The 25,687-nt window shown below is 39.8% G+C and overlaps 1 protein-coding gene and 1 pseudogene across 4 annotated transcripts in view; both read left to right on the top strand.

The window, feature by feature from the left end:
* The window catches only part of LOC140844063 (transmembrane and coiled-coil domain-containing protein 5A-like), a 45,791-nt gene extending 20,512 nt beyond the window's left edge, over nt 1-25,279 (top strand). Inside the window, exons 6-19 of one of the 4 annotated variants that reach the window (XM_073215308.1) lie at nt 3,048-3,183; nt 5,695-5,893; nt 6,976-7,083; nt 7,633-7,677; nt 8,667-8,816; nt 9,246-9,369; nt 9,745-9,795; nt 10,495-10,566; nt 13,243-13,299; nt 13,750-13,809; nt 14,224-14,288; nt 15,398-15,455; nt 17,282-17,322; nt 20,701-25,279. In XM_073215308.1, the coding sequence (XP_073071409.1) occupies nt 7,643-7,677; nt 8,667-8,816; nt 9,246-9,369; nt 9,745-9,795; nt 10,495-10,566; nt 13,243-13,299; nt 13,750-13,809; nt 14,224-14,288; nt 15,398-15,455; nt 17,282-17,322; nt 20,701-20,899 (912 nt within the window). In that variant the 5' untranslated portion in view covers nt 3,048-3,183; nt 5,695-5,893; nt 6,976-7,083; nt 7,633-7,642 and the 3' untranslated portion in view covers nt 20,900-25,279. Of the gene's footprint in view, nt 1-3,047; nt 3,184-4,998; nt 5,894-6,975; nt 7,084-7,632; nt 7,678-8,666; nt 8,817-9,245; nt 9,370-9,744; nt 9,796-10,494; nt 10,567-13,242; nt 13,300-13,749; nt 13,810-14,223; nt 14,289-15,397; nt 15,456-17,281; nt 17,323-20,700 lie in introns of those variants that run through there. The other 3 variants (XM_073215349.1, XM_073215323.1, XM_073215279.1) reach the window with 3 other exon arrangements.
* LOC140844794 (small nucleolar RNA U13) lies at nt 17,716-17,811 on the top strand (annotated as a pseudogene).
* Nucleotides 25,280-25,687: the final 408 nt, after the last annotated feature.

The following is a 25,687-nucleotide window of genomic DNA, read 5'->3' on the forward strand; positions in this document are numbered from 1 at the left end:
GTCTCTGGGGTAGAAAGAACGAGAATGCCTTCCTGCGCCTCTACACACTGAGGGAGTAGAGAGAGGGGGAGTACCCGTGATTTGGAGACAGCACTGCCTTTCTGGCCGCAAGTCTTTCCTGGACACAGCAGGAACTGACCCAATTTGTGATTCTCTGATTTTCCACTGAGCTTTTCTGGATTTTCCCTTTTCTTCATACAGAGACCATCTCTTTAGATTCCTAGGAAGCGGGCTGTTTGGTGGAAGAAAACTGAGTAACGTCCCCCTTTAAAGAGCATTTTAAGCAACTAATATTTGTAGTGCTGTCATTTTCTTCATTAAAAATGGACTTTGTCTAATATTAGGAAAAAGAATTCTAATGATTTTCAAATATTCCCTATCATTATCCAATAAATACATTATCTGATTTCCAGTAACTCATCCATTAGCATTAGGTGAGATTTCATAGATAGATAAACCAGTGCTCACAGAAGGCCAGGGTCCTTTCTTTGAACTCCTAAAGCACTGGGTCGTCAGGTCCCTTTACCAGCCCTGATCCGACCTGCATCATCTCCAGACTCTCAACTGTGGTTCCTCTTTCCTGCATCATGATCTGGTAACTCTCTCAAGGAATTGAAAAGGGCAATTACAAGGCTTGCCTCTTTTGTGTCTGATCTCTCCATGGATTGCTGTCCTTCATGGCTTGATATCAGAGTCTTGAAAACCATTGCTGCATATAACTTGTCCCTTTATTTGGTTGTTTCAAAGGGATGGTGAAACTGGTCTCCGTTACTCCAACTTGACTGGAACTGTGTAAATCCTACTTCCCATAGGATTTTAACCAGACCCAGAAACTCCTGACAGTATATTCAACATGTCTACGATGTAATTTAAACTTACCTAATATACAAAGAACAGGGAAAATCTGAACAACTCATAAGGAAAGAGATACTCAACAGCTTTCTCCCTTATTCTGAATATCGGTAATCTAAATCCAACAAAAGTTATAGCAGCTATAATAACTATGTTCCATGCAGTGTAGGACTGAATGTGCTTGAAACAAATGGAAAGACAGTAGTTCTCAGAAAATAAAGAGAAGCTGTAAAAATTAACAAGATGGACATCTTACAATGAAAAATAAAGTAACGATGACAAAGGAAGGAATCTATGAACTTGAGCAAAGCAACGCAAATTATCCAATTTGAAAAACAACAGAGAAAAAAATATCAAAAGAGTCTCAGAGACCTGTAGAACAGAACAAAAAGGGAAAACATTAATGCCATTTGAGACCTAGGACAGGAGACTATGATTGGTGCAGAATAAATATTTGAAGAAATAATGGCTGAAAACTGCCCAAATTTGGTAAAAGACAAATTTACAGACTCAGGAAGCTCAGAGAACCCCTGACTGGATAAACTCAGAGAAAACCATGCTGAGATGTATCTTAATCAAACTACTGAAGACAAATATTTTTTTTTAAATCTTGAAAGCTACCAGAGGAAAAAAAATGACATATAACATTTGAATGACTGTGGACTTCTCATGAGGCCAGAAGGCAGTGCACAACATTTTTAAAGCAGTATAAGAAAAGAAAATGTCAACCCAGAGTTACTCAGTAAGAATACCTTTGATGAATGAAGAAATAATAACAACAGTCTCAGATGAATGAAAACTAAGAGAATTAGTCAGAAGCAGGCCTTTATAAAAGAAATGTTCAAGGAAGTACTGTAGGAAGTAAGGAAAATATATCACAGGGAATTGAGAATTCAGTCATGAAGGAAGAGCAACATAAATGGTAAATAGGTAAATATGACAGATTATTTTCTCCTCTAAAGTTCTTTGAAATATAACGATGGAGAGCCAAAATTATAAAATTGGTAGTTTTTAATGTATGCAGATGTGTAATATATATGACAACTACTAATACAACATAAAAGGGGCAAGATGAAGTTTCTACATTTCCCTTGAAGAGGTACAATAGTAATTTTAATAGATTAAAACATGACATATGTATTTGGTAATGCCTAGAACAACCATCAAATACTACACAAAAACCAAAAGCAAACAAGAGACATTAAAATGGAATATGAATATATTTTTAAATATTTCAAAAGAATACACAAAAGTGGAAAATAAAAAATGGAGGGGACAAAAAGAAAACAAATAAAATAATGACTGAGGAAAATACCACCTCATCAATAATTATATTAAATATAAACGTTCTAAGCACACCAAGTAAATGTCAGTGATCATTAAATTGGACAAAAAAATAAGACCTAAGTATATGCTGTCTAGAAACCCACTTCAAATATCCTGATATAGATAGGTTAAAAGTAAAAAGGAAGGAAAAATACACACCATGTGAACACTTGTCAAAGAAAGCTGACTGTCTCTATTAATATTAGACCAAGTAGACTTTAGAACAAGGAAAATTACCAAGGACAAAGAGGCTCATTATGTAATGATATGAGGGCCAATGCACGAAGACATACAATGTTTAATGTATGCACACACAGGAACAAAAAATAAAAGTGGTATTACAATATAACTGGAGAACTGCAAGGAGAAATCAATCCACAATTATAGTTGGAGGCTTTCAATTTCCTCTTTCAATAATAAAATGAGTAGACAAAAAAAATCAACAAGACCATAGTAATCCTGAACAATGTACCTCTCCATCCATCAAAGAACAGAAGAACACATATTCCTTCTGAGGGCACGTAGATCATTTACCAAGACAGACCATATACTGGTCATAAAAGAACCTTACCCATTTAAAAGTATTGAAATCATGTAAAGTATATCCTCTGACCATAATGGAATTGAATTAGAAATCAGTAACAGAAAAATATTCTTAGGAATTAGATTAAAAACTGCTAAATAATCCAAAGGCTAAAGAGCAAGTTTCAAACAGAATTAGAAAACATTTTGAACTGAGTGAAAATGAAAATACAATGTATCAAAATTGGTGGGATAAAGCTAAAGCAATGTTTAGAAGGAAATATGTCATTAAATGCATCTATTAGAAAGAAGCGAGGCTTCACATTAATACTATGATTCTACCTTAGGGAACTAGAAGAAAGAAGAGCAAAAGAAGCCAAAGTAATCCGAAGGAAGTAAATAAAGAAGAGCAGAAATCCATAAAACTGAAAACAGAAAAACAACACAGAAGTCAGTAAAGCAAGAAATTGGCTCTTTGAAAAGGTCAATAAAATTGATAAACCTCTATACAAATTGACCAAGAAAATAAGAAAGGAGAAACAAATTACAACATCAGGAATAAAAAAAGACATGATTACAGACCCAACAATGAACTCTAGGCATATACATTCGATGACTTGGATGGAATGGAATAATTCCTCCTTACACCTAAACTACAAAACTCCCTGAAGAAGAAATAGATAACATGAATAGTTCTATACTCATAACGAAATTGAATTTATAGTTAACTGAACAGGTCCATACAGACAGAGAAAAATAGGTAACACTAACTTACTGATACAGGGCTCCTTACTTTGTGCCTCTGCTGTGGAATAGACTGGTCCCCAAAGCTGAGACCTTCATTTTATTTGATACAGGGTGTTGAGTAGTGGGTTGTGAGCAAAAGTCTTGAAGTAGGAGAATTAAATGATAAATGGTTCTTAAGGTCTTAATCTCTTTCAGTCAAGGAGATTTCGGCAAATATGTTTTGGAAGAGATATCTACTTAACAACAGACAACCTCGCTAGACAGGAATACTAATAACTAGGGAAGATGTGGACTAAAATGTAGTGTTAAAGATTTCATCTAGGCAGGCAGTTTTCAAAAAATGAACATAAGGGATAAATCTAAGAATTGGTATAGTTTACATAGAACCACGTGCTTATTATTTTTTCCAGGTAAGGCATTTTTCTCCGTAAGACACATAATATATAGCTATGCTTTTTACATAAAAAGCAATACATATTACACATTGCTAAAACATTTTTAAAAAGCTGCCTAGTTCAATACCCTGTCCCCAATCTGTCCTGGACAGTTAAACATGCCTTTGACAAATTGCATTTTCCACAATAGTTTTTTTGGACATTAAAATGAATGAATTATCTAAGCAGAAAATGAAAACCCTGAACAAGTATTACTTCTGTTCAATCAAGTACAATATTTAAGTATACAATTGGGCTGCTTCTCTTTATGTGCTTTGACATGCAAATATTCTTGCCCCATACAATAATTCAAATTACCCCAAAGAAAATAACTAATTTGAGACTGAATAAAATGAACCTGGTGATATCAGGAACAAACAGATTTTGGTCAAGCAGTCTTGGTAAAATCCATCTTTATGTGTCATTTTGAGAGTAAGCCTTTAGGTCAGCACTGAGTTCATGCTTGTGCCGAGGGCTGAAACAGTTGGCCAATGAGGACAGTCCTGCCATGATCTCACTTTCTCTAACTGTTGCCCCCCCTGTTAGAATATTTCTTCAGAGGTGTCCAGAACAGCTTGTTGGTAACACTGAGGCAGTTTCAAGGGGCAACTTTTTCCAAGGACCAAATAATCTTCAAAATATTCAAAAGAAAAACAGAATGGTCTAAGCTCTTGCTATTCCGTGTGTGGTCTGAAGATCATTAGCACTGCCAGATCCTCAGAGTGTGCTGGAAATGCAGAACCTCAGGCTGCCCCCCTGACCAATTCCATCCGAATTTCATGTCAGTTTATTAACACCTCCAGGTGATTGGTATTGAAATTTGAGACATTGTGTTTCAAGCTCTTTGAATAGGTTTTCATCAGAGGTGAGTTGTGGGATGAAAGGGTTATTACATATTTTCAGGGGTAAGTGTTGATTCTTTAGACAGAGATTTTGGCACTGCAGTTATATATAGAATTGAACATCACATGGGGAAAACACAGAAAATAAAATGCTTCTGAGAAGTCAGCCTCTGCCAGTAATGTTGCTCAGAGAACTAACCTCTACTGTGGCACAGCAGAGTTCCTGGAGGCCTGTGGGATGCTTATCAAGTTCAAAGGCAAAGGTTTTGGTATTAGGCAGGTGGTGTTAATGCTTTCTTCATATACACAAATCCACCTGTTGTTAAAAGTAAGCATTTATGAATTAATAACCATCTTTAAGGGGACACTCTTCAGCACTTTATCAGACCAAGATCTGTGAACACTGGCTTTTTAATCACACAAAAACATCTCCACACAGAGTAAAAAGGTTCACTTTGTAATCCATGACCTTAAGAGACGATAGCTGAGTGGCACACCATGACCCAAATTCTGTCGTTTTCCAATGTCTAGAGTGCAATCCCGGTCCAAACCTCTGGACACACACAGAACCCTGCAGGGGTCACTCTGCAGGATGAGATAACCCTTCCCAAGGCAGGCTCTGGCAGTCAGAAACCCTCTAACTTCACTTCAAGATTAATTTTCCAGCTACATCTTCCTACTTTTTGTTCTCAAAGATCTTTGTGGGGATGACAAACAGGTCTGGATGATCTAGATGAGGCTGGCCAAGCGGCTTCACATGCCGATGGAGCACCAGCCAGGCTTGGAGAGCAGAGGGAGCCTCTCCCACGCTTCTTCTCTGGGTCTCCTCTCTGTAACAGCTACTTGCATGACCTTTAGCTGATTCATCAATGTGATTCAACTTAGAAATGACTAAAGAGATATTCAAATGTCAAAACAATAATGGTGGTTTAACCATCTGCTTTTATTGATCGCACACCCTGTCATTTTAGGACTCCTGTCACGCTCTGCTTGGATATTTAAAATGTTCTTTATTGAATCCTCAAAGCTTCTGAAATGAAACTCCAGCAATTAATTATCATAGAATCTCCAGGCCCCAGTGTCCTCACATTAGAGACCGTAAGAAACAGTAGGAGGAACATTGGCTCTAAAGCAAGACAGACCAGAGTGACTCTTCACTGAGCCGTCTGGGTAAGTTACCTGAGCCTCACTGAGCCTCAGTTCCTCACTGCAAGACGGGGAAAAGAGCATCTATTGTTTATTTTTCTGGGGCCAACTCGAGATATCACAAACTTTTCCCAGTTAAAAATCTCTTATGGGTATTTTCTCAGTATTTTGGACAGATTCTCCCTCTCCAGAGTTCTCTTTTTTCCCAGAATACTGGAAGCTGCAGGAAAAGCTACGTGTCCTCAAAGCAGCAAATGAGGAGCTTTGCGTCCTCACGCCTCCTGCCGGTGCCCTGGGTCTGTTGGCCCTTCGGCTGCGTACTGGCTCATGCTTCTGCGGGCCATGGGCCTTGTTTGCTATTACCCTTGTTCGTGAGGCCTGAGGATTCTGTGTTCACCTCAGCACAACCTAAGGTTTCCTTCCCATTGATCAGGCCTCTTAACACACCCACACCACACTTCTGGGTCTGGCAATGCTCAGTGCTTTCCCTGCACCACCCTATTTAAAACTTCAATTCCCTCCCACTTAAGCAGTACTCACTGAATTTCCTCTCACCCTCCTCACCTATGTTTCTTCAGAGCATTCTCCTTTTTTATCATACAAAATAAAATAAATGTACTCATTTATTGCGTTGTGTTACCCCTCCCGCCCTCACATACACACCCTATAATGTAAACTCCATGACGGCAGGTGTTTGGGCTGTTCTGTTCACTCTGTCTCCCTCATGCTTAGAACAGTGCCTGGCACCCATAAGTGCTCTTCTGATGTTTCAGCGTGTGTCAGATGAATGAGCACTTATGGGGTCAGACTGCTGCCTTAGGACCCAGGTTCCCATAGCCACACTCGGGCAGAAAGGAAGCTCAATCTGCGAGAAAAACAAAACACAGGGACCACCCCTTCATTCTACCCAGGAATCACAACCATTCTACTGACTACCACCAAACGGAAGACTCAGCCATAAAACACATGCACCCATCTAGACTTGGAACTCTGCGTGAATAACCATTGTCACCCACCCCACTGTGACATGCTGCCCCACCCATCCTATGTCAATAGCAGAGTCCTGACCCTTTGGAAGGTTCTGACACTCTACTGGTTGGTTCCAGTGGGGAAAGATTGGACTTCAGAAGCTGAGCGACTAAGGTAGAATCAGGAAGCCATATCAGGAGGGGAACAGAGTTTACTGAAGAATTGGAGAAAAAGAGGAAACTAAGGTACAGAATGAACCAAATTATCTACTTCTGCCTGGGTTTTTCTGAGCTGAGCCCTATTTAATACTAAATATCTAAATATCTGAAGATCCTTACAGAGTCCCAGCTAGAGGTCAGAAAGATTACTTTTCAGGGCAGTTATGCACCTACATTCATGCCCATGGGGCCTTAAGGAAAGCAGCTGGGCACGGAGCAAAAAGGGACTTCAGAGGAATGGATGATCTTTATCGATTCTAATTACCTGGAGCAAAGTTTGAAAGGGTTCTTGTTCTAGAGAACCATCTCCGCATGTACCCACTAGAAGGACACACACTGAATTTTCCAGCATTATCCCTGTATCCTCACTGTATCCTTACCTGACATACAGTCAGATCAGGGACAGAAGAATCAAAGGGCTGGGTTTTGTCATGGCCAGAACCTGGGGGGTTGGAGGGAGGAAATCGGTTGACTTGACTTTGTCCCTATCCCTTGGGACTCTTGGATAGTTACTCTGTGTTTCATAAATGGACACATTTCCCCACCTCATCCAATACATTTCTGCTTGTATTTTAGGGAATCTACAATGGAAGAACCCGAGGAGGATCAGCTAGATCACGAGTAAGTATTATGATTATGCAAAGCCACATCCAAGGACCAAGGTGTGAAGCAGGTCTGCTCTTCGTGATATCCCTCATCTTCCCCCTCCTCCATCCTACACTCCTGTCTATCCAACCCCCTGCTGACACCACCCCAAGCACTCCATGTCCTCCTGAAGTGACAACTATTGTAAGTCCTGCATCCATTCAGCCCTTCCAAGGAAGGACTTACTTTGCAAGTTCATCCCTCATTCCTACTCAAAACAAAAGACCGCTCCCACACACTTTATTCCCAGTTAAGCATTTCAAAGAGAAATCAATTGACACACAACAAAAAGAAAAAGGTATTGAGACCTTCCCATTTGCCAGATACCATTTCTAAAGCACTGAGATGTTACCATTATTACATTCAAATTCACTTCAAAAAAGATGTTTGTATTCTTGAAAGTGAATGCCTGGATCATATGTGTGTGTACTCGGTGCAGTAACTCCCATGGTACATTCTCAAGCTTTGTAGCAGGCAATGGAGAAGCTCTTAGATGTGAGGAGGGAGGGAAAAACAGAAGCCCCATCTGCTGGTGGAGAGCTCTTGCGGCTTAAGGCAGGAACCAACTCTAAGTGATGTACCAGGTGCCTGGATGAAAATACTCAGTGGAAGTGTATTTCATGAGCAGATTTTGTGCACCATTTGCTGAGAAACCATTCTCTCCAATACAAGAGGCTATTAAGGAAGCAAACTTCTTCCAGAAGCAGGGAGGAGGTGTACTATTATATTGAGCACTTTGATCAAGAAAGCCTGGGAAAATCCTCTCTGGCTGCCTGAGTTGAGAATTACTGAAACAAATAGTAGGACATGATTAAGAAATACAATTTCCTATGAACAAGGAAAAGGTGTGCTCCCAGAAAAAGCCAGGTTGTTGAATTACATGTCTCCTAGATACCCCTTCTGGCCCGAAGATCCCTGACCCTGAGATAACTGGCCCTTGTTCCTTTCGTGGACTGAATCTATAGGTCAGAGGAGGTGGAGATCTTAAGACTAACTCAGACAAAGAGGAACATTGATAGTTTGAACAGAGACCTTGAACGAGATCTCCAAAGAATAGATGAAGCAAATCAGGAACTTCTTCTCAAAATCCACCAGAAAGAAGATGAAATACAGAGGTGAGTGCTGGGGTTTCTTGAGGGAAGTTCCCAATCCAAGGGATGGGACAGAGGAGAAAAGACAAACGTCAATTTTCCTACCTGCTCCAGAGACCTATATCTTATGTAGCAGTTTCTTCCTCATTCTTTGGCATTTCCTGTGGTTCAAACCGTGAATTATAGAAAGTTTCAAAGAGATTCTTAAAAGATTGGATGATATTCACCTGAGCTGAAAGAACACTAGGGTGTTTGACTTGGGAATCAGGTCGAACTTTGAGGTGATTTTTTTTCCTGCCTTTGAAGTGATTATGACGGTAAGGACACAGGAAAGATGGGTTTCCATCTTGACAGCCGTATTTACTGACACTGAAGTATCCTTAAAACTGACAGATGTGTTTTTTTCAGTTCTGAAGCGGTCTGTTCCTCACACTATGTGCTTGTGTCATTCAGGCTGGAAAGTGAGATCACTCAGCCCCAGGACCTGACAGATGATGAGGAGTGGGAGCAGCAGAATAGTACCACCATGGAAAGGGAAAGAACGCTGCAAGACCTGGAAGAAGAAATAGCCAGACTTGTAAGCAAAAAGCTGGGAAGAGCCATCTGATAGGCGATATTCCTCAGCTTGTCTCTCATCAGCCATCAGATAAGCTAGTCTCCTCTTTTTTACACGCAAAGAATAGTCAAAAGACATGGTAAAATATGTGTTGAGTAATTTTCATATTGGTAATATTTCACATTGGGAATCCCTGCATGTGGGCATGTCTATCCGGGTGAGCTGGTGTAGATACGTATGTGGAAATCAAAGCACAGGTCCTTTACCTGACAATATGCAGTGAGGTAGAGTTACTGCAGGCAAATAGCACTCGGTGAAAGGAAGAACAATCAGCTGAATAAAGACGGGTGGTAGCAGGGAGCTCCACACCTATGCGCTGCTTCTTTCTCTCAACAGGAAAGGAAAAATGAGACTCTGGTCCATGATACAACAGAACTTCAGAAAAAGGTGGGATGGGGCTCTAGTTTTCCCCAGGTTGCCCGCAGCGGCTCCAGTTGTCAAAGGGACAAGGGAGGGAAAATGATCATAGAGGATCCCACATGTCAGAAAAGTCTGTGCAGGGGGTGGGTTCTACCCCCTGCCCCCCTCTCACGAGGCTGAGCCTCGTACCTGAATGTCATGAAATTCCCTTGCAAGCATGAGTTGAAGGGAGTGGGTGGGCCATTTGGTGATCCCGTGGGTTTTTCATTCTATCACAAGAAAATGGAATCCACTGACACTTTGTCGGAAGGTGAAAGGTTAATTTTATTTTCAACAGAGTTTTCAAATACTTAAATCCCAAGGGCTTCCCTTTCCTTATCCAGACATTCACTCCACCTCAACTCTTGCTCAAAGTACAGTGTATTTCCTATGATTGCCCTACTTTCTGACCCCCGCCTGCAGCCCTCTGTAGCCCGGAATGGCATAGGGTTCAGGGAAGTACTCCTGCTTGGGCAGACTCTAGCTCTGGTGGCCAAGACTAGTGAGAAGAAGACAGAGGTAGAATAAAGATGCTTCCAAGGGCACCAAGTATCCACTAAGGGACCATCTCCTGGCAGCTTTATCAAGGCCATGTTATTGGCTCTACACACCAAACAGTGTTTTTGACTTCTAGAATTTTTTATTTGATGTATTTTTTTTGAAATACGTGTTTATTTAAAATCATAGCTTACAAGGAAATTGCAAAAGGCAACCAAGTGTGAGCAAGGCCATCTACAGGGAGCACTGGAACAGTCAAAGGTAAATGAAAAATCAATCTTGAGAGGGTTTGGGTTACATGAGCAGGAAGCAAGCTTTTACGTGGAAACAACTATCAAAACTGGGATAAATTCTTTGTAGTTTTAGCCCATGTCAGACTTAAGCCTAGGCTACTGAGTACTGAATTCTTTTCTGCCCTTGGCATGGAATTTCACTCTGAAGCCATACATTTTGTTTCTCTCCCTTCAGGAAGAGCAGAACACAACTGCACAATGCATATATAACACTTAAGTCCCTGGTTTATATCCTGGTCCCAGCACTTAGTGAGCTATATGAAGTTGGGTAATTTAATCAGCCCCTTTCAGCCTCAGTTTGAAAACTGAATGAAATGGTATATTTTTAAGAGTAAAACCTTAAAACGTCACCTATTTAACATGATTATTTAAAAGTCTAGCTGAGGCAAATGTATGGATTCATAGAGCAGACCTAGGGTTTGTCAATCTACTGTGTGCTAGGTAATTTACACACTCTATCACTGACCCCCATCCAGAAAAGGTTCATTCAATTTACCACTCAAATATTTAGTGACCTCTACCTGCTGAGTGTAGCATACATTGCTTAGCATTTCTCTAATTGTGTTCCAAAGATAAAAACCTGGGCACAAGCACAATCCCTGAGATCAAAGATGAAAACTGGTGGACTTATTTTTTTATTCAGAAAGCAGGTACAATACTTACTTGATACTTTCTGTAGAATTCCATCTTTCCCTTGCCTTATTTCTCTTTAGCGTCTGAAGCTCACACTTTCGCCCATACTATGTCTGTGGGCCATGATGCAGAGATGGACACACTGAAAATAGAAATAGAAAGCGAAAAATAGAGAATTACTTCCCTATTTCGTGTCAGCCAAATTAGTACTGATGGCCACACACACACACAAAAACAGGAAGTCCAAAGCCACTAAAACAGCTTCCTTGGCCACGCCTGTCCAGGAAATGTATCTGGAAAGGAAGAAATGTGGAGCCTGCGTGTGCTTCAGGATAAACTTGAGGCTCAGGCTAGAAAGGCTTAGGAAGGCCCTTGACTAGCCTTGCCAAATAACTGAATTTGCTTCCTTCTGCTCAAAACAAGTTTTCTTGACAGTAGCCCTCCAGAGACCATGGTGAGGCTTTAAGTCTGGTAATTCTGTGTCACCTCAGCTGAGCCGAAAGACTATAGGTAGTTCCAGGCATTGTCAGAACAATGGCCATTATTTTCCTGGAAGCTATTAGCCCACCTCCAAAGAACTCTAAAGCATCACTGACCCTTTAAATTACACCCATTTGCCTACATGTGTTGTAGATTTCTCAAGTGATTTCTCTAATTCTATAAAATCCATAGCATCTCTTCCTTCTGTTGTTCTTACATCTTGGAAATCAGCTCATCAGTTTAATGGTAGGCCTGCTGCGCCTCTTTGTGTCTCAGACCACCGTCCTGAAAATACAGCCCTTAGCACATTTGGCTCTCTGGCCCTGGATATAATTGACTGAAGAGGAAAGGAACTGTTAGAAGTCTTCAGATGTGAAACAATGGTACCTAGATCAAAGTGGGAACAGTAGAGCTAAAAGTGGAAGGAAGGAAAAACTTAGGCTTGTCTGCTCTAACTAGGGAATATGCCCCGAGCACATCTATTCCTCTGCTACTATTACCCTCTGCAAGACACCATAAGCCCTTGCCTGGATGCCAAATTAGCCTCTTAGTCTTCCTGCTTCTGCTCTTACCCGTAATCTACTTTTCACACATAGAAAAGACTTATTCTTTAAAAACACAAATCAAATTATGTCCTTACTACTTCGAGTTCACACCTGGATTCTCACTGCAATTAAAATAAAGAACCAAACTCTAGAAGCTACAAGGCCTTCCACATAATCTCATCCATGTCAACCTTTCCCCACCTCATCTCCTCCTTCCCAGGTGTTTCCCCACGCTCCAGCCACATAACTTCCACATACACTACATATGTGCTCTTTCACACTCTTGGCTCTTGCTGCAACCCTGCATGGGCCATATTTCTTCCAGATCTCCATTTGGCTACTATTTACCATTTGGATTTCAACCCAGCATCATCCCATCAGACAGGACTTCACCCATGATCGCTCTCATGCCACCGCTAGCACTACATTTCTCTGTATTTCTTTCATAGCATTTATCATTGTCATGTTGACTTATGTGTTAATGTCCCCAACTATAATGCAGCTCTGTGAGGCAGAGACTCTGCCTGTCAATCCTGTTCACCACTGTAGACTTTCTGCTCTCATGGCCCTCTGCCCATCACTCCAACACAGTGACCAATATAGAATAGGCTTCCATCAAACAAGGGAGGAAAAGAAGGAAGGACTACGGGGAGCAAAAAAGGAGTGAGCGGTAAGTATATAAAAGGAAAAGGACGACTGAGGTTTTTCAAGATTGATGTTTTTCCTAAGAGGAATGGCTAACAAGGAAGGAAGCTAAGAATTGTAGTTTAAGCATGAGTGGAGCCCTCATGAATGCTAAGGCCTTGGGAGTGTAGAAAGGTAGGTTCACCTTAAGGATGCTGCATGGTTTGACTCTCCTCCATTAAAAAGACATCTGATATCATACCTGATGCTCTTCAGCCACCTGTAAGATGACCTTTGAGACAGCATTTCAGAATGGAAGCCTGCTTGCACCTTGAGTTACCCATCTCCTTCCCTTTCTATAGGTTAAGTTACAAGAGCTGGAAGCTTCCTGTGCTGACCGAGAGAAGGAACTGGCTAAGGTGATGGTAGTAATTTCAGTATTTCTTCCCCCAGAGGAAGGAAAAGTTGATGTTCAGTTAGAGGACACAATGCATTCTGCAAATGATTGACTTACATATAATAAGGTTCCAGATGCAGAACCATTATCGGGTTGAGGAGGGGATGAAGGAAAGGAAGGTAAATGCAGTCTCCAAGGTTTCCTTCTCTTCAATAATTTTTATAGGATATGTTCCATATCTGTATCTTCAACAAATTAGTATCTATTCTCTCAACTGTCCCAAAATAAACTTCCCTGCAAAATAAAGCTTATCTAGCATCAGAAAATAAATGAGTTCATACATACAGCAAAAACATATTTAGGACAATTAGAAAACTACATTTAGGGTCTGGGATTTAGGAGGAAGCAAGTATACTCGGGTTCTTAGAGAAATTTCCTGAAAGAAATTTAAGACTGAATTTTGGTTTGCCAGGTAATGGAAGACTATGCTTTGGTGGCCCAGCTCTGCAAAGATCAGGTCTTCTGCATTAAGGTACAGTTTCTTGGTAATGGGACAGAGAAGGGTTTGTAAGGTACAGGATAATATGAAACCAGGCTTTTCAAAGAACACTTTCTAGAACAATATTAACTCTTCAAAGTGGCATGACAAAGGGTCTTTGGGTCCCTGACAACCCGGCACCAATATCATTCTGTTACAGCCCTGGTCTCCTGACCTCTGTGCTCTTAAATTCATAACGAGCACTTTTCCTTTCATGACACCAATTACCCAGGGACCTGCCTGGGAAGGTAGGAAGTGCAGCAAGTGATCAGGAGTGGTGGTGGGTGTCGGGGCTGGAAAAGGAGACCAAGCATTCATGTTACCACGTAATAATACATGCTTCTTATGATTAGAAAAAGTATAAGGCTTCTAATTAGTAACTGTGGTTTCTTTTATTTCTCTTGGAAGAAGTACCAGGAAACTTCAAAGAACATTGAAGAAGAGGTAGAGACGCGGCTCCTTGAGAGAGAAGTGTGAGTTTTGGGAAAAAAAAGGAACTTCTTGGTTTTAGTGGTAACTCCATCTCAGCCTGGGTCAGAGCAAACATTCCTCTGACCAGTTCCTACTCGGGACTGAGTGAGCCCGAACCCCACATCTCTCTCCCTTCTGTTAGTGATTGCTTGGCTCCCACTAAACCGCACCAACTTTAAAATGCAGGTCCTCCTTCCATCCTTCTTAAAAAACCACAGAAACACATCTCCCTTCATGCTTTTATCACATTTTCAATTATTCAGGTTTATATTAAGGGCAGGAACATCTGATTTTAAAAGGGCTGGTAGTCAGGCACTCTGATGAGTAGTACATTCTTACTTTCACAGAAAAGCCCTTTAAACTAATACCACCCTTCATTTTCCCAAAAACATAGAGGCTCAGCCATATAAGATAGGCATGAAACTAACCTCTAGATACACAAAGGCTATCATATTACCAAACCCAAACTGTACACTATATTAACTACTAAACTAGGACCATTAAAGGTTAGACATGGTAAGACAAAAGCCCCTGCCCCTCCTTTCTGAGTTTGTCTAGACCTGACATGGTGAGAAAACAAAGTAAAAAATCTCACTCCCATTTCTTGGCCCCTTTTTAGAAGTTAAATCTTAACTTACTCAAGAAGTACTTACATTTATTAAATATTTTGGATCTTGGGATCAAGGTAAACAGAACCAAACTTCATACCGCCTCTAAATAGCCTTGGTATGCATTGTGGCCTGGGAGGGCCACAGGGTACCAGGACTTGGAATTCTGAAGGATACCTTCAAGTTTCCCGAGAGCCTTCTTGAACATTAAGTATGGCTTCACTGCTAAGATGAGTTTCTACAACAGAGCTGCCCAATAAAACTTTGTGCCATCCAATAAGGAGCCAAGGGCCACCTACTGAGTACCTGAAACATGGTTAGTGTGACTGAGGAAATGATTTATTTTTATTTTTATTAACTTATTGTTTATAGCTACATGCAGCCACTGGCTTCCATAGTGGACAGCACAGCTTTAGAATATGAAACTTTTTAAATAATCACTATGTAGTATGAATATTTGAGTGAACTTTATTCAATCCCTATCTTGGTTCACTTCCCCCTAGATCAAAAGTCTTGAGCATGAACTCGGCAAGAAAAGAACATAACAGTCAAAATAATAAGGTGAGCCTTCCACCCTGTGTCCTCTGAGGGCCACTGCCTGTCAGAGTTTCCAAAACACTATAAGCCAGGAAACATACACAAAGCTTCCCATGTGCATTTTCCAAGAACAGTACTAGATATAATTTCAAAGCATTCCAACCTGAAACAAAGAAGACAACTGTCTTCCCTCTCTTACAGCCAAGTAAATATGAGGCATGTCTTCGTAGAAACTAGTCTAAGACCTAAGAAGGTTCAGAATGCAAGTAAGATGGAACATTAACTGCGGCTATGCTCTACAGAGAAGAGGCTAATATATGACACATACACCACACCGCCCTCCTAATGCAATCACAGAACTCTTTCCATATGATCCCGACATGTTCCCGAATCTTTCAAAACACACAGCACCAGGGTTATCTGTCACTATCTGATCACAGTCGCCCCATGAGTTAACATAAGAAGTCATCACTTCTTTATGACACAGCTCCAAATCCATTCATGTTTAACATCGTGATGTCACCAGCACATATGCAAAGGTCAGAAGGACATAGAATTGGGTGCAGAGCATCACGGCTCTTTCCCTGTTTGGCATTTTGTGGCAGCAAGTTCACAGGGCTAAAAGATAAACTTTTATTTAACTTTATTTTTGTAATGAATATTGGTTTAAGAGGCAAGGTTGACATTCCCCAGAAATTTATTGGCATGAAATATATGATCTTGATAATCTCACCAAAAAAAAAAGTCTTCTTTTCCTAAAAAGCAAACATCAATAATACACCATTGTTCCTGGGGTCATCCAGATGTTTGGGTATATGTCAGACATGCCCACAGTGACCATGACTCCGATTGTCCTGAGCAAGTTATTCTGGCCCCTCTCTTGCATATTCCACTCAGCAAAAAAATATTAACTGGACCCTGAAATTAAATGGACTCCCTCTCTCTAGGATGAGGCTCAGCATACTTTCTGACATGTCCCGTCATCTATCCCCAATGGTTCATCAAAGTGTTCATCTGACTACACATCAGAGGAAAAACAGAGTGTCTTCATCAAGATTATGAGAGTCCCATGATGGTCCCGTGCCCTGAGTTTGAGCCGTCTTTACAGAGACGCTCCCTGGGCACTGATTAGAGGGCACTTCACCTCATCTGGCTCAAGTTATAGAACCAAATTTGTAAAACAAAGTTTCTCATGATTCCAGTTCTATGAGCCTTATTTACACAATTTTAAAATCTTAATTCCTCTTTTTATCTCCCAAGGAAGTTAAAAGGAAAATGAAATAACAAAGAAAATATTTTGTAAAAGAAATGCCACAGAAATTCAGGATGTATTTTCATCTTTGCATTTTTATACTTCTAAAACTTACCTCAGAATGTATTTGTGTGGTTTCCATAGCTTGTTCATTCCTCTAAGGGTTTCTGGCTGAGCTGAAGGTTAAGCGAAGAGTTATGAGAGCCCAGAATGTGGATTCGCAGAGGTCCCGCCTGGCCCTGCCACTAACTAGCTGTATAACCTTGGGCAACATACTTTACGTTTCTATGCCTTCCTCTACTCCTATCAGTATATAAGAAGGTGATACAAAATCATATATAAATATGTAACTGTGTATATATATATATATACACACACACATATATATATGCATATGTATATATAAATACTGCACACACACATATATGCATATATATGTATATGCATGGGCTTTGAAATTTTCATGTTTATGCTTATGAAAAAAATTTGTATGGTATCTAAACATAACATATAACTAATAGCTCACTGAATATTACTTGACAGAGATGACAGCTTCAAAAAATTGCTTATTTATCAATTGCCTTTCTTCTTCTCCCAGGACAAGTCTCTCCAAAAGAAGGGAATATGGCTCTGTAAAAGGCAAGTAAATATCTTTGAGGACTTCTTGAAAACTGGGAGATCTACTAGCCATCCTGCAGACGACAAGGAGAACCTTTTATACACACACACACACACACACACACACACACACACACACACACTCTCACTCTCTCTCTCACACACACACACAGAGTCAACAAACTAGTGTCATCAGTGACCACATGTCTCAGTTTAAATGCTATGACTTCTTGCCGAAAGGCAATTACTAATCTCATTTTCCAGTATTAGCACCCAACAGCCCAGTAAGTAATCAGAAACGGGAATCTTATCACCTAAAAGAGATGTGGCAAATCTCATATTTACTCCCTCTTCCCTTAACAGTCTGAAATAATTTGATGTATGTGGATCCCCAGTAGAGTCAGTAGATTAGAAATGGGGTTCATAAGCATAGTGATTGGGTTTTCACACTATTGTATGAGACACGCCTCCCTCAAACCTTGTTACAATGTCAGCTCTTTACCCCCGACATGAAAAATATATACATACATAGGGAGAGAACTTCTAAATGCAAGTATACTGCTGCCTAATAACAGATAAAAGAGGAAATGATTGTGAAAGAGATAAAGCACCTAACAGTATCCAGCACATCATAATTGCTCAAAAATATTTGTTAACCTGAGTAAGAACTCAACATTCAAACAACTGAGTGCATATTAGTTCTGAAGGAATCACCGGGACAGCAAAAATTTGTATTCATGTAGCCTTGTATTTTCAAGTAAAGGTCAAATTATGTTCAATATAATCTGTTTAAGAAGGCACACAGAAACAGATTCAAAGTGGTATAAAATATGATTTAGAAAGAGTTCCATCAAAATGATTAACATAAAATTATTGGTGTTTAAAGGTAATTTCCAAATGTCTAGAATATTGGCTTAAGGGGGATGTCCCTTCATACAAGGTAAATGAAGTACTACATATTTTGATATCCCCACATACAGTGTTCCTGGAACACCTAGTAGAATTCTTCCTAGAACTCCTAGGGACTGCCTTCACCTATACTTTTAACACCCGTGCCAAGCATGGAATTGCCCATATGGACTCCCAAGGACTGTCTGCCTTAATGAGAGTTGGTGATCTGGAGGAGAATGTACAAGTTTAGTTCAGGAAACTACAAATACCTTCCCTCTTGTTTTACTCGACCACTCTGTGGGGCACTGGTATGCTGGTTGTTAACTCAAGAGATTAAAAAGTTGGTTATTCCTAAGATTTTCCCTGGGAATGTCACCCAGAACCTCCTTATGAATATTGTATCCAGCTTCAAGGAGATTTGCAGGAAGGAGGAAGGAGGTTTGTAAAGGGCCTCTGATTCTAATTCTAAGATACTTCACCAGAATGGATCCTGGATCCTGGCTCTAAGATCAACTCTAGAGAAAGACTTCAGAGAACTGGTGGGGAAGGGGTTCTCTGTGACCAGTGAGGGCAGGTGGTAATGAATTTGTCCTGGAGCTGCAGGCAGCCCAGAACAGCTGGATAAGGTTAATGTAGGAAGGAAACAGTGGCGGTTTGCCCATACAAATCATAGTAAAACAGCAAGGGAAAAAAAATTCATCATTTATAGGGAAATTTAGAGAAATGTATTAAGAAATATTAAAAGTATCATGAATGAAAGAAGAAAAATACCATGATCATGGATAGGAAGCCTTAATATCAGAAATACATCAGTTGTCTCCAGTTGATAAATAGTCAATTAAATTCCAATCAAACTCCCCAAAAGATTTTTCATGGAATTGAATGAAATGATTCTAAAATATACTATATTTGGAGGAGTAAAGGGTCAGACATAACCTCGAAATTTTAAAGAAAAGCAAGAGATGGGGAATACTATGAAGCTGTAATAATTATGATAGTGTGCTATTGGGACCAGACTAGGAAAACTGAACAATGAAACAGAACAAAAAAAGAGCTTAGAAACAGTGCACATTTAGACCTTTGATATGTAACACTAATTATATGTCTTAGGGGAAAGGAAGAATTGTTGAAAAATATGGTAGGAAAAACATTACCCAAATAAGACAAAAAATGATATCAGATCACTAACATTGAGCATATATAAAAAGCAGGCCCAATGTGTTAAAGCCTTCAATGTCCACAAAACGAAACAAAGGGGATCTTTAGATTGCAGCATGAGTTATCTACTACCACTCAACAAATTACCCCAAAACTTCCTAGTTTCAAATAATAAACATTTATCATCCCATAGTTTCTATGAGTCAGGAATCTTTGAGTCATTTAGCCTGGTAGTTCCAGCTCAAGGTCTGGTATGAGGCTACAGACAAGATGTTGGCCAAAGTTACAGTCATTAGAAGGCTTGGCTGGGGCTAGAGGATCTATTTTCACACTAGCTTTTTTGCTGGATTTTGGCAAGAGGTCTCAGTTCCTCAGCACATGCACATCTCCACAGGGCTGGTTGGGTATCCTCCCAATATGACAGAAGGTGTTCTCTTGAGAGTAAGGAAGAAGCTGCTGTGTCTTCAGCACCTAGTCTGGGAAGTCATACACTGGCACCTCCACAATACTGTATTCTTTAGAAATGAGCCGTTAAGTCCAGTCCACATCCCAATGAAGGGAAATCTCATAATGAGAGGAGTATCAAAGAATTTGTGAACATATTTTTAAAATGCTACAAACCCTCAATGAAGATAGAAGTATCTTTCAGGCCTTGGTATAGGGCATGGATTTCTAGCATGACATGAAAGGATTAGTTCTAATTAAAGGAAAGGTTGATAAACTAGACTTTATTGAAAATTATTAACTTTTGCTCTTCAACACTTAGAGCAAGTGAAAGTTAGAAAGTAGAGGGAAGTTATTAAAAGTACACATGGAAAAGGATTCATATCAAGAACACAGAAAGAACTTTTACCATTTAGTAAGAAAAGATCAAACAACCTAGCAGATAAATGGGCAAAAGGAACCCATCAGACCAATAAACCTATGCACAGATATTCAGCATCACTGTTCATCTGGGAAATACAAATCAAGACCATAATGAGGTATTACTTTACAATCATTTCATTAGTGAAACTTTAAAAATCTGACGGTAAGTGTTGGAGAGGGTGTAGATCCATAGAAATGCATACTCTGCTAGTGGGGTATAAATTGGTGTGACTAAGTCACAAGATAATTTCAGATAATGATAAATACTAAAAGAAAATAAAACACAGCAATGGAAGACAGTAACTAGCAAGCCTGCACAAGGGAAGGACCACATTTACAAGGGGTTGCTGGGAACGGAGACAAGATTTAGTGGGAGACATTTGAGTACCAAGAAGGAACCAGGTGTGCACTGAGGTATGACTTACTATTTTGTTCCTGGTTTTCCAACATCTGGCTAAAAGTTTCTTGGCTTTCTCTTCTCAGGATTTTTCAGGTTCTCTTTTTCATCACCCTATTTTTCATCACACTGCTGGGCTACTTGCTTTTCCACATAAGCGTTATAAATCCAGACCTCCTAATCGACATACTACCCAAGATACTGAACAGGAGCACCTTGTGGAGGCTAAGAAGCTTCCTCTCTGCATCTCTCACACTTCGGACTGAGGACTTGTTGCCCCACTAATCTCCAAAAAGCATCCTTGGGAAAAGAAGGCAAGTGGTACCTGACTGTGTACACTAGGAGATGGTGGAACTTGTAGAGGGAAGATGTTTTCTCCAGTTTTTCCCTTGAGGTTTGCCTACTGATTACCTTTCCTCCCATGTTGTGTTTCCAAGATCGACCTTGCCCAGTAAACAGCTCTGTCAATAGATTTCAGCAGCTATAGGATAAGCTAAATAGTATGAAATAGTAAACAAAGTAGACCATTTTCAGAATAATGCCATAGATGCTAAGCAAAGTTAGAGACCATCATTACTCCTAGATAAACTTAAAAATGTAAGACACCGGATCTCTGCAATGCAGATGGCTCTTTACTGATAATTAGAACTCTATAGCTGCCAGTGACCTTAACTTAAGCTAACATACAAATTACAGCAAAATTAAAAAAAATATGTTGCCTTATGGAACTAAAAATCTGAGGTTTCAGGCATGGATGAATCCAGAAGTTTCACCAGTGTCCTCAGGGCTTCATCTCTCTCCATTTCTCTGAATGGGCATTGCTCCTTTAAGTGGCAATATTCTGAAAATAACTTAAATCTTATACTACCCGATTAGCAACTTCAGTACAATCAGTCTTTTCCAATAGCTACAGCAGGAAATACCAAAGAATCTGTATTGGCCGAGGTCAAATGCCTATCCCTGTCCCATAATCAGCTGATCATGTGTCACCAAAGTCATCCTTTAATGAAAGGCTTATAGGCATCTTGTACCACAGATAAATATTACGAACAGAAGTAACCAAATGGAAAAAAAATTAAGCAACTTTCTTAATCTGGTAAATTGCCTAGAATGAGTAAACTCTTTCTTAACCCCAGGCCTCAGAGAAAACAAAATCCTCTTCTCCTGGCAATTACTAGAGTAATGTGCAAATATGCATCGTCTGACAATACAAGTCATGGAGTTTTCACCTGGCACCCTAAATGGAAACACCCCCCCACCATCTCAAGGAACAGCATTGCATGCGTGGCTTATTCCCACACTGGGTGGCAGTGGCATCTGGCACTTTCTGCCCAGTATGTGCAGCCTTAATAGGTGTTTCCCTAAACCAGACTTTGTTCTTGGCACAAGGGGAGGATAAGGTATGGCCAGCTCCCATTTACCATTGTCCTGACACATGACAGAGCTGAGCAAGAAATCCACTCCTCTGCACTCATGAATTTGAGACTTAGAATCATGAAAGTAAAAGTATTTTCACACATTGTAATTTCAGAGTCACTTAAGAAAACTTAAAAAAAAATTTCCTTTCATGCATATTTCATTATTCATCACCATGTTTGCTCTGCTGTAGCTAAGTGACAGAGCCCCAACTTCTGTGGGATGCAGCGAAAGCAGTCTTAAGAGGAAAGTATATAGCAATCCAGGCATACTTAAGAAGGAAGAACAATCCCAAATGAATAGTCTAATGTCACAATTATCAAAACTGGAAAAAGAAGAACAAATGAGGCCTAAGGTCACCAGACGGAGGGACATAATAAAAGATCAGAGAAGAAATAAACAAAGTTCAGAAGAAAATCAATGAAACCAAGAGCTGGTTTTTCGAGAAAATAAACAAAATAGATAAGCCTCTAGCCAGACTTATTAAGAGAAAAAGAGAGACAACACACATCAACAGAATCAGAAACAAGAAAGTAAAAATCACGACAGACCCCACAGAAATACAAAGAAATATTAGAGAATACCATGAAAATCTATATGCTAACAAGCTGGAAAACCTAGGAGAAATGGACAACTTCCTAGAAAAATACAACCTCCCAAGACTGACCCAGAAAGAAACAGAAAATCTAAACAGACCAATTACCAGCAACAAAATTGAATCGGTAATCAAAAAACTACCCAAGAACAAAACCCCCGGGCCAGATGGATTTACCTCAGAATTTTATCAGACATACACAGAAGACATAATACCCATTGTCCTTAAAGTTTTCCAAAAAACAGAAGTGGAGGGAATACTCCCAAACTCATTCCATCAAGCCAACATCACCCTAATAGCAAAACCAGGCAAAGACCCCACCAAAAAAGAAAACTGCAGACCAATATCCCTGATGAATGTAGATGCAAAAAAACTCAACAAAATATTAGCAAACCGAATTAAAAAATACATCAAGAGGATCATACACCGTGACCAAGTGGGAGTCACCCCAGTGATGCAAGGATGGTACAACATTCGAAAATCCATCAACATCATCCACCACATAAACAAAAAGAAAGACAAAACCACATGATCATCTCCATAGATGCTGAAAAAGCATTCGATTAAATTCAACATCCAGTCATGATAAAAACTCTGAACAAAATTGGCATAGAGGGCAAGTACCTCAACATAATAAAGGCCATAAATGATAAACCCACACCTACCATCATACTGAACAGCGAGAGGCTGAAAGCTTTTCCTCCGAGATCGGGAACAAGACAGGGATGCCCACTCACCTCCCTGCTAATTGAACATAGTACTGGAGGTCTAAGCCACAGCTATCAGACAAAACAAACAAATGCAAGGAATCCAGATTGGTAAAGAAGAAGTCAAACTGTCACTATTTGCAGATGACATGATATTGTACACAAAAAACCCTAAAGACGCCACTGCAAAACTATTAGAACTAATATCGGAATTCAGCGAAGTTGCAAGATAAAAAATTAACACACAGAAATCTGTAGCTTTCCTATACTCTAACAATAAACTAATAGAAAGAGGAATCAGGAAAACAATTCCATTCACAATAGCATCAAAAAAAAAATAAAATACCTAGGAATAAACCTAACCAAGGAAGTGAAAGACCTATACCCTGAAAACTATACGACACTCTTAAGAGAAATTGAAGAGGACACTAACCAATGGAAACTCATCCCATGCTCTTGGTTAGGAAGAATTAATATCATCAAAATGGCCATCCTGCCAAAAGCTATATACAGATTTAATGCAATCCCTATCAAATTACAAACAACATTCTTCAACGAACTGGAACAAATAGTTCAAAATTTCATGTGGAAACACCAAAGACCCCAATAGCCAAAGCAATCCTGAGAAGAATCAAGGGGGGGGGGGGATCTAGCTCCCCAACTTCAAGCTCTACTACAAAGCCACAGGAATCAAGACAATTTGGTACTGGCACAAGAACAGAGCCACAGACCAGTGGAACAGAATAGAGATGACAATAACCCAAACATACATGGTCAATTAATATACAATAAAGGAGCCATGGACATACAATGGGGAAAGGACAGTCTCTTCAACAGATGGTGCTGGCAAAACTGGCCAGCTACATGTAAGAGAATGAAACTGGATCACTGTCTAACCCCATAGACAAAAGTAAATTTGAAATGGATCAAAGACCTGAATGTAAGTCATAAAACCAGAGAACTCTTAGAAAAAAACATAGGTATAAATCTCTTCAACATAAACACGAGCTACTTCTTCATGAACATACCTCCCTGGGCAAGGGAAACAAAAGCAAAAATGAACAAGTGGGACTAAATCAAGCTGAAAAGCTTCTGTACAGCAAAGGACACCATCAATAGAGCAAAAAGGTACCCTACAGTATGGGAGAATATATTCATAAATGAGATCTGACAAAGGATTGACATCCAAAATATATAAAGAGCTCACACATCTCAACAAACAAAAAGCAAATAATCCAATTAAAAAATGGGCAGAGGAGCTGAACAGACAGTTCTCCAAAGAAGAAATTCAGATAGCCAATGGACACATGATAAGATGCTCCACATTGCTAGTCATAAGAGAAATGCAAATTAAAACCACAATGAGATATCACCTCACACCAGTAAGGATCACCAGCATCGAAAAGACAAACAACAAATGTTGGCGAGGTTGTGGAGAAAGGGGAACCCTCCTACACTGCTGGTGGGAATGTAAATTTGTTCAACCATTGTGGAAAGCAGTATGGAGGTTCCTCAGAATGCTCAAAATAGAAATACCATTTGACCCAGCAATTCCACTTCTAGGAATTTACCCTAAGAATGCATCACTCCAGTTTGAAAAAGACAGATGCACCCCTTTGTTTATCGTTGCACTATTTACAATAGCCAGATATGGAAGTAACCTAAATGTCCATCAGTAGATGAATGGATAAAGAAGATGTGGTACATATACACAATGGAATGTTACTCAGCCATAAGCAAAAAACAGATCCTATCATTCGCAACAACATGGATGGAGCTACAGGGTATTATGCTCAGTGAAATAAGCCAGGCAGAGAAAGACAAGTACCAAATGATTTCACTCATGTGTGGAGTAGAACAACAAAGGAAAACTGAAGGAACAATACAGCAGCAGAATCACAGAACCCAAGAATGGACTAACAGTTACCACAGGGAAAAAAGGGACTGGGGAGGATGGGTGGGAAGGGAGGGATAAGGGCGGGGAAAAAGAGAGAGGGCACTAAGATTAGCATGTATAGTGTGTGTGGGGGGCACGGGGAGGGATGTGCAACACAGAGAAGACAAGTAGTGATTTTACAGCATCTCACTATGGAGATGGACAGTGACTGTGAAGGGGTATGTGGGGGGGACTTGGTGAAGGAGGGAGCCTAGTAAACATAATGTTCTTCATGTAATTGTCACCAAAATAAAAAAAAAAGATACAAACTTAGAATCATATATTGAAGCGTATACACATTTAGAGTTTTTTATATCTTCCTGGTAAATTGAAATTTTTATTATTATGAAACTTCTTTTTATCTCTAGTAATATTTCTTGTTTTAAAGTTTTATCTGATGTTCACTCTCTTCTGCTTGG

The sequence above is a fragment of the Manis javanica genome, chromosome 1 (genome assembly GCF_040802235.1).
Source record: "Manis javanica isolate MJ-LG chromosome 1, MJ_LKY, whole genome shotgun sequence".
Lineage (NCBI taxonomy): Eukaryota > Metazoa > Chordata > Mammalia > Pholidota > Manidae > Manis > Manis javanica.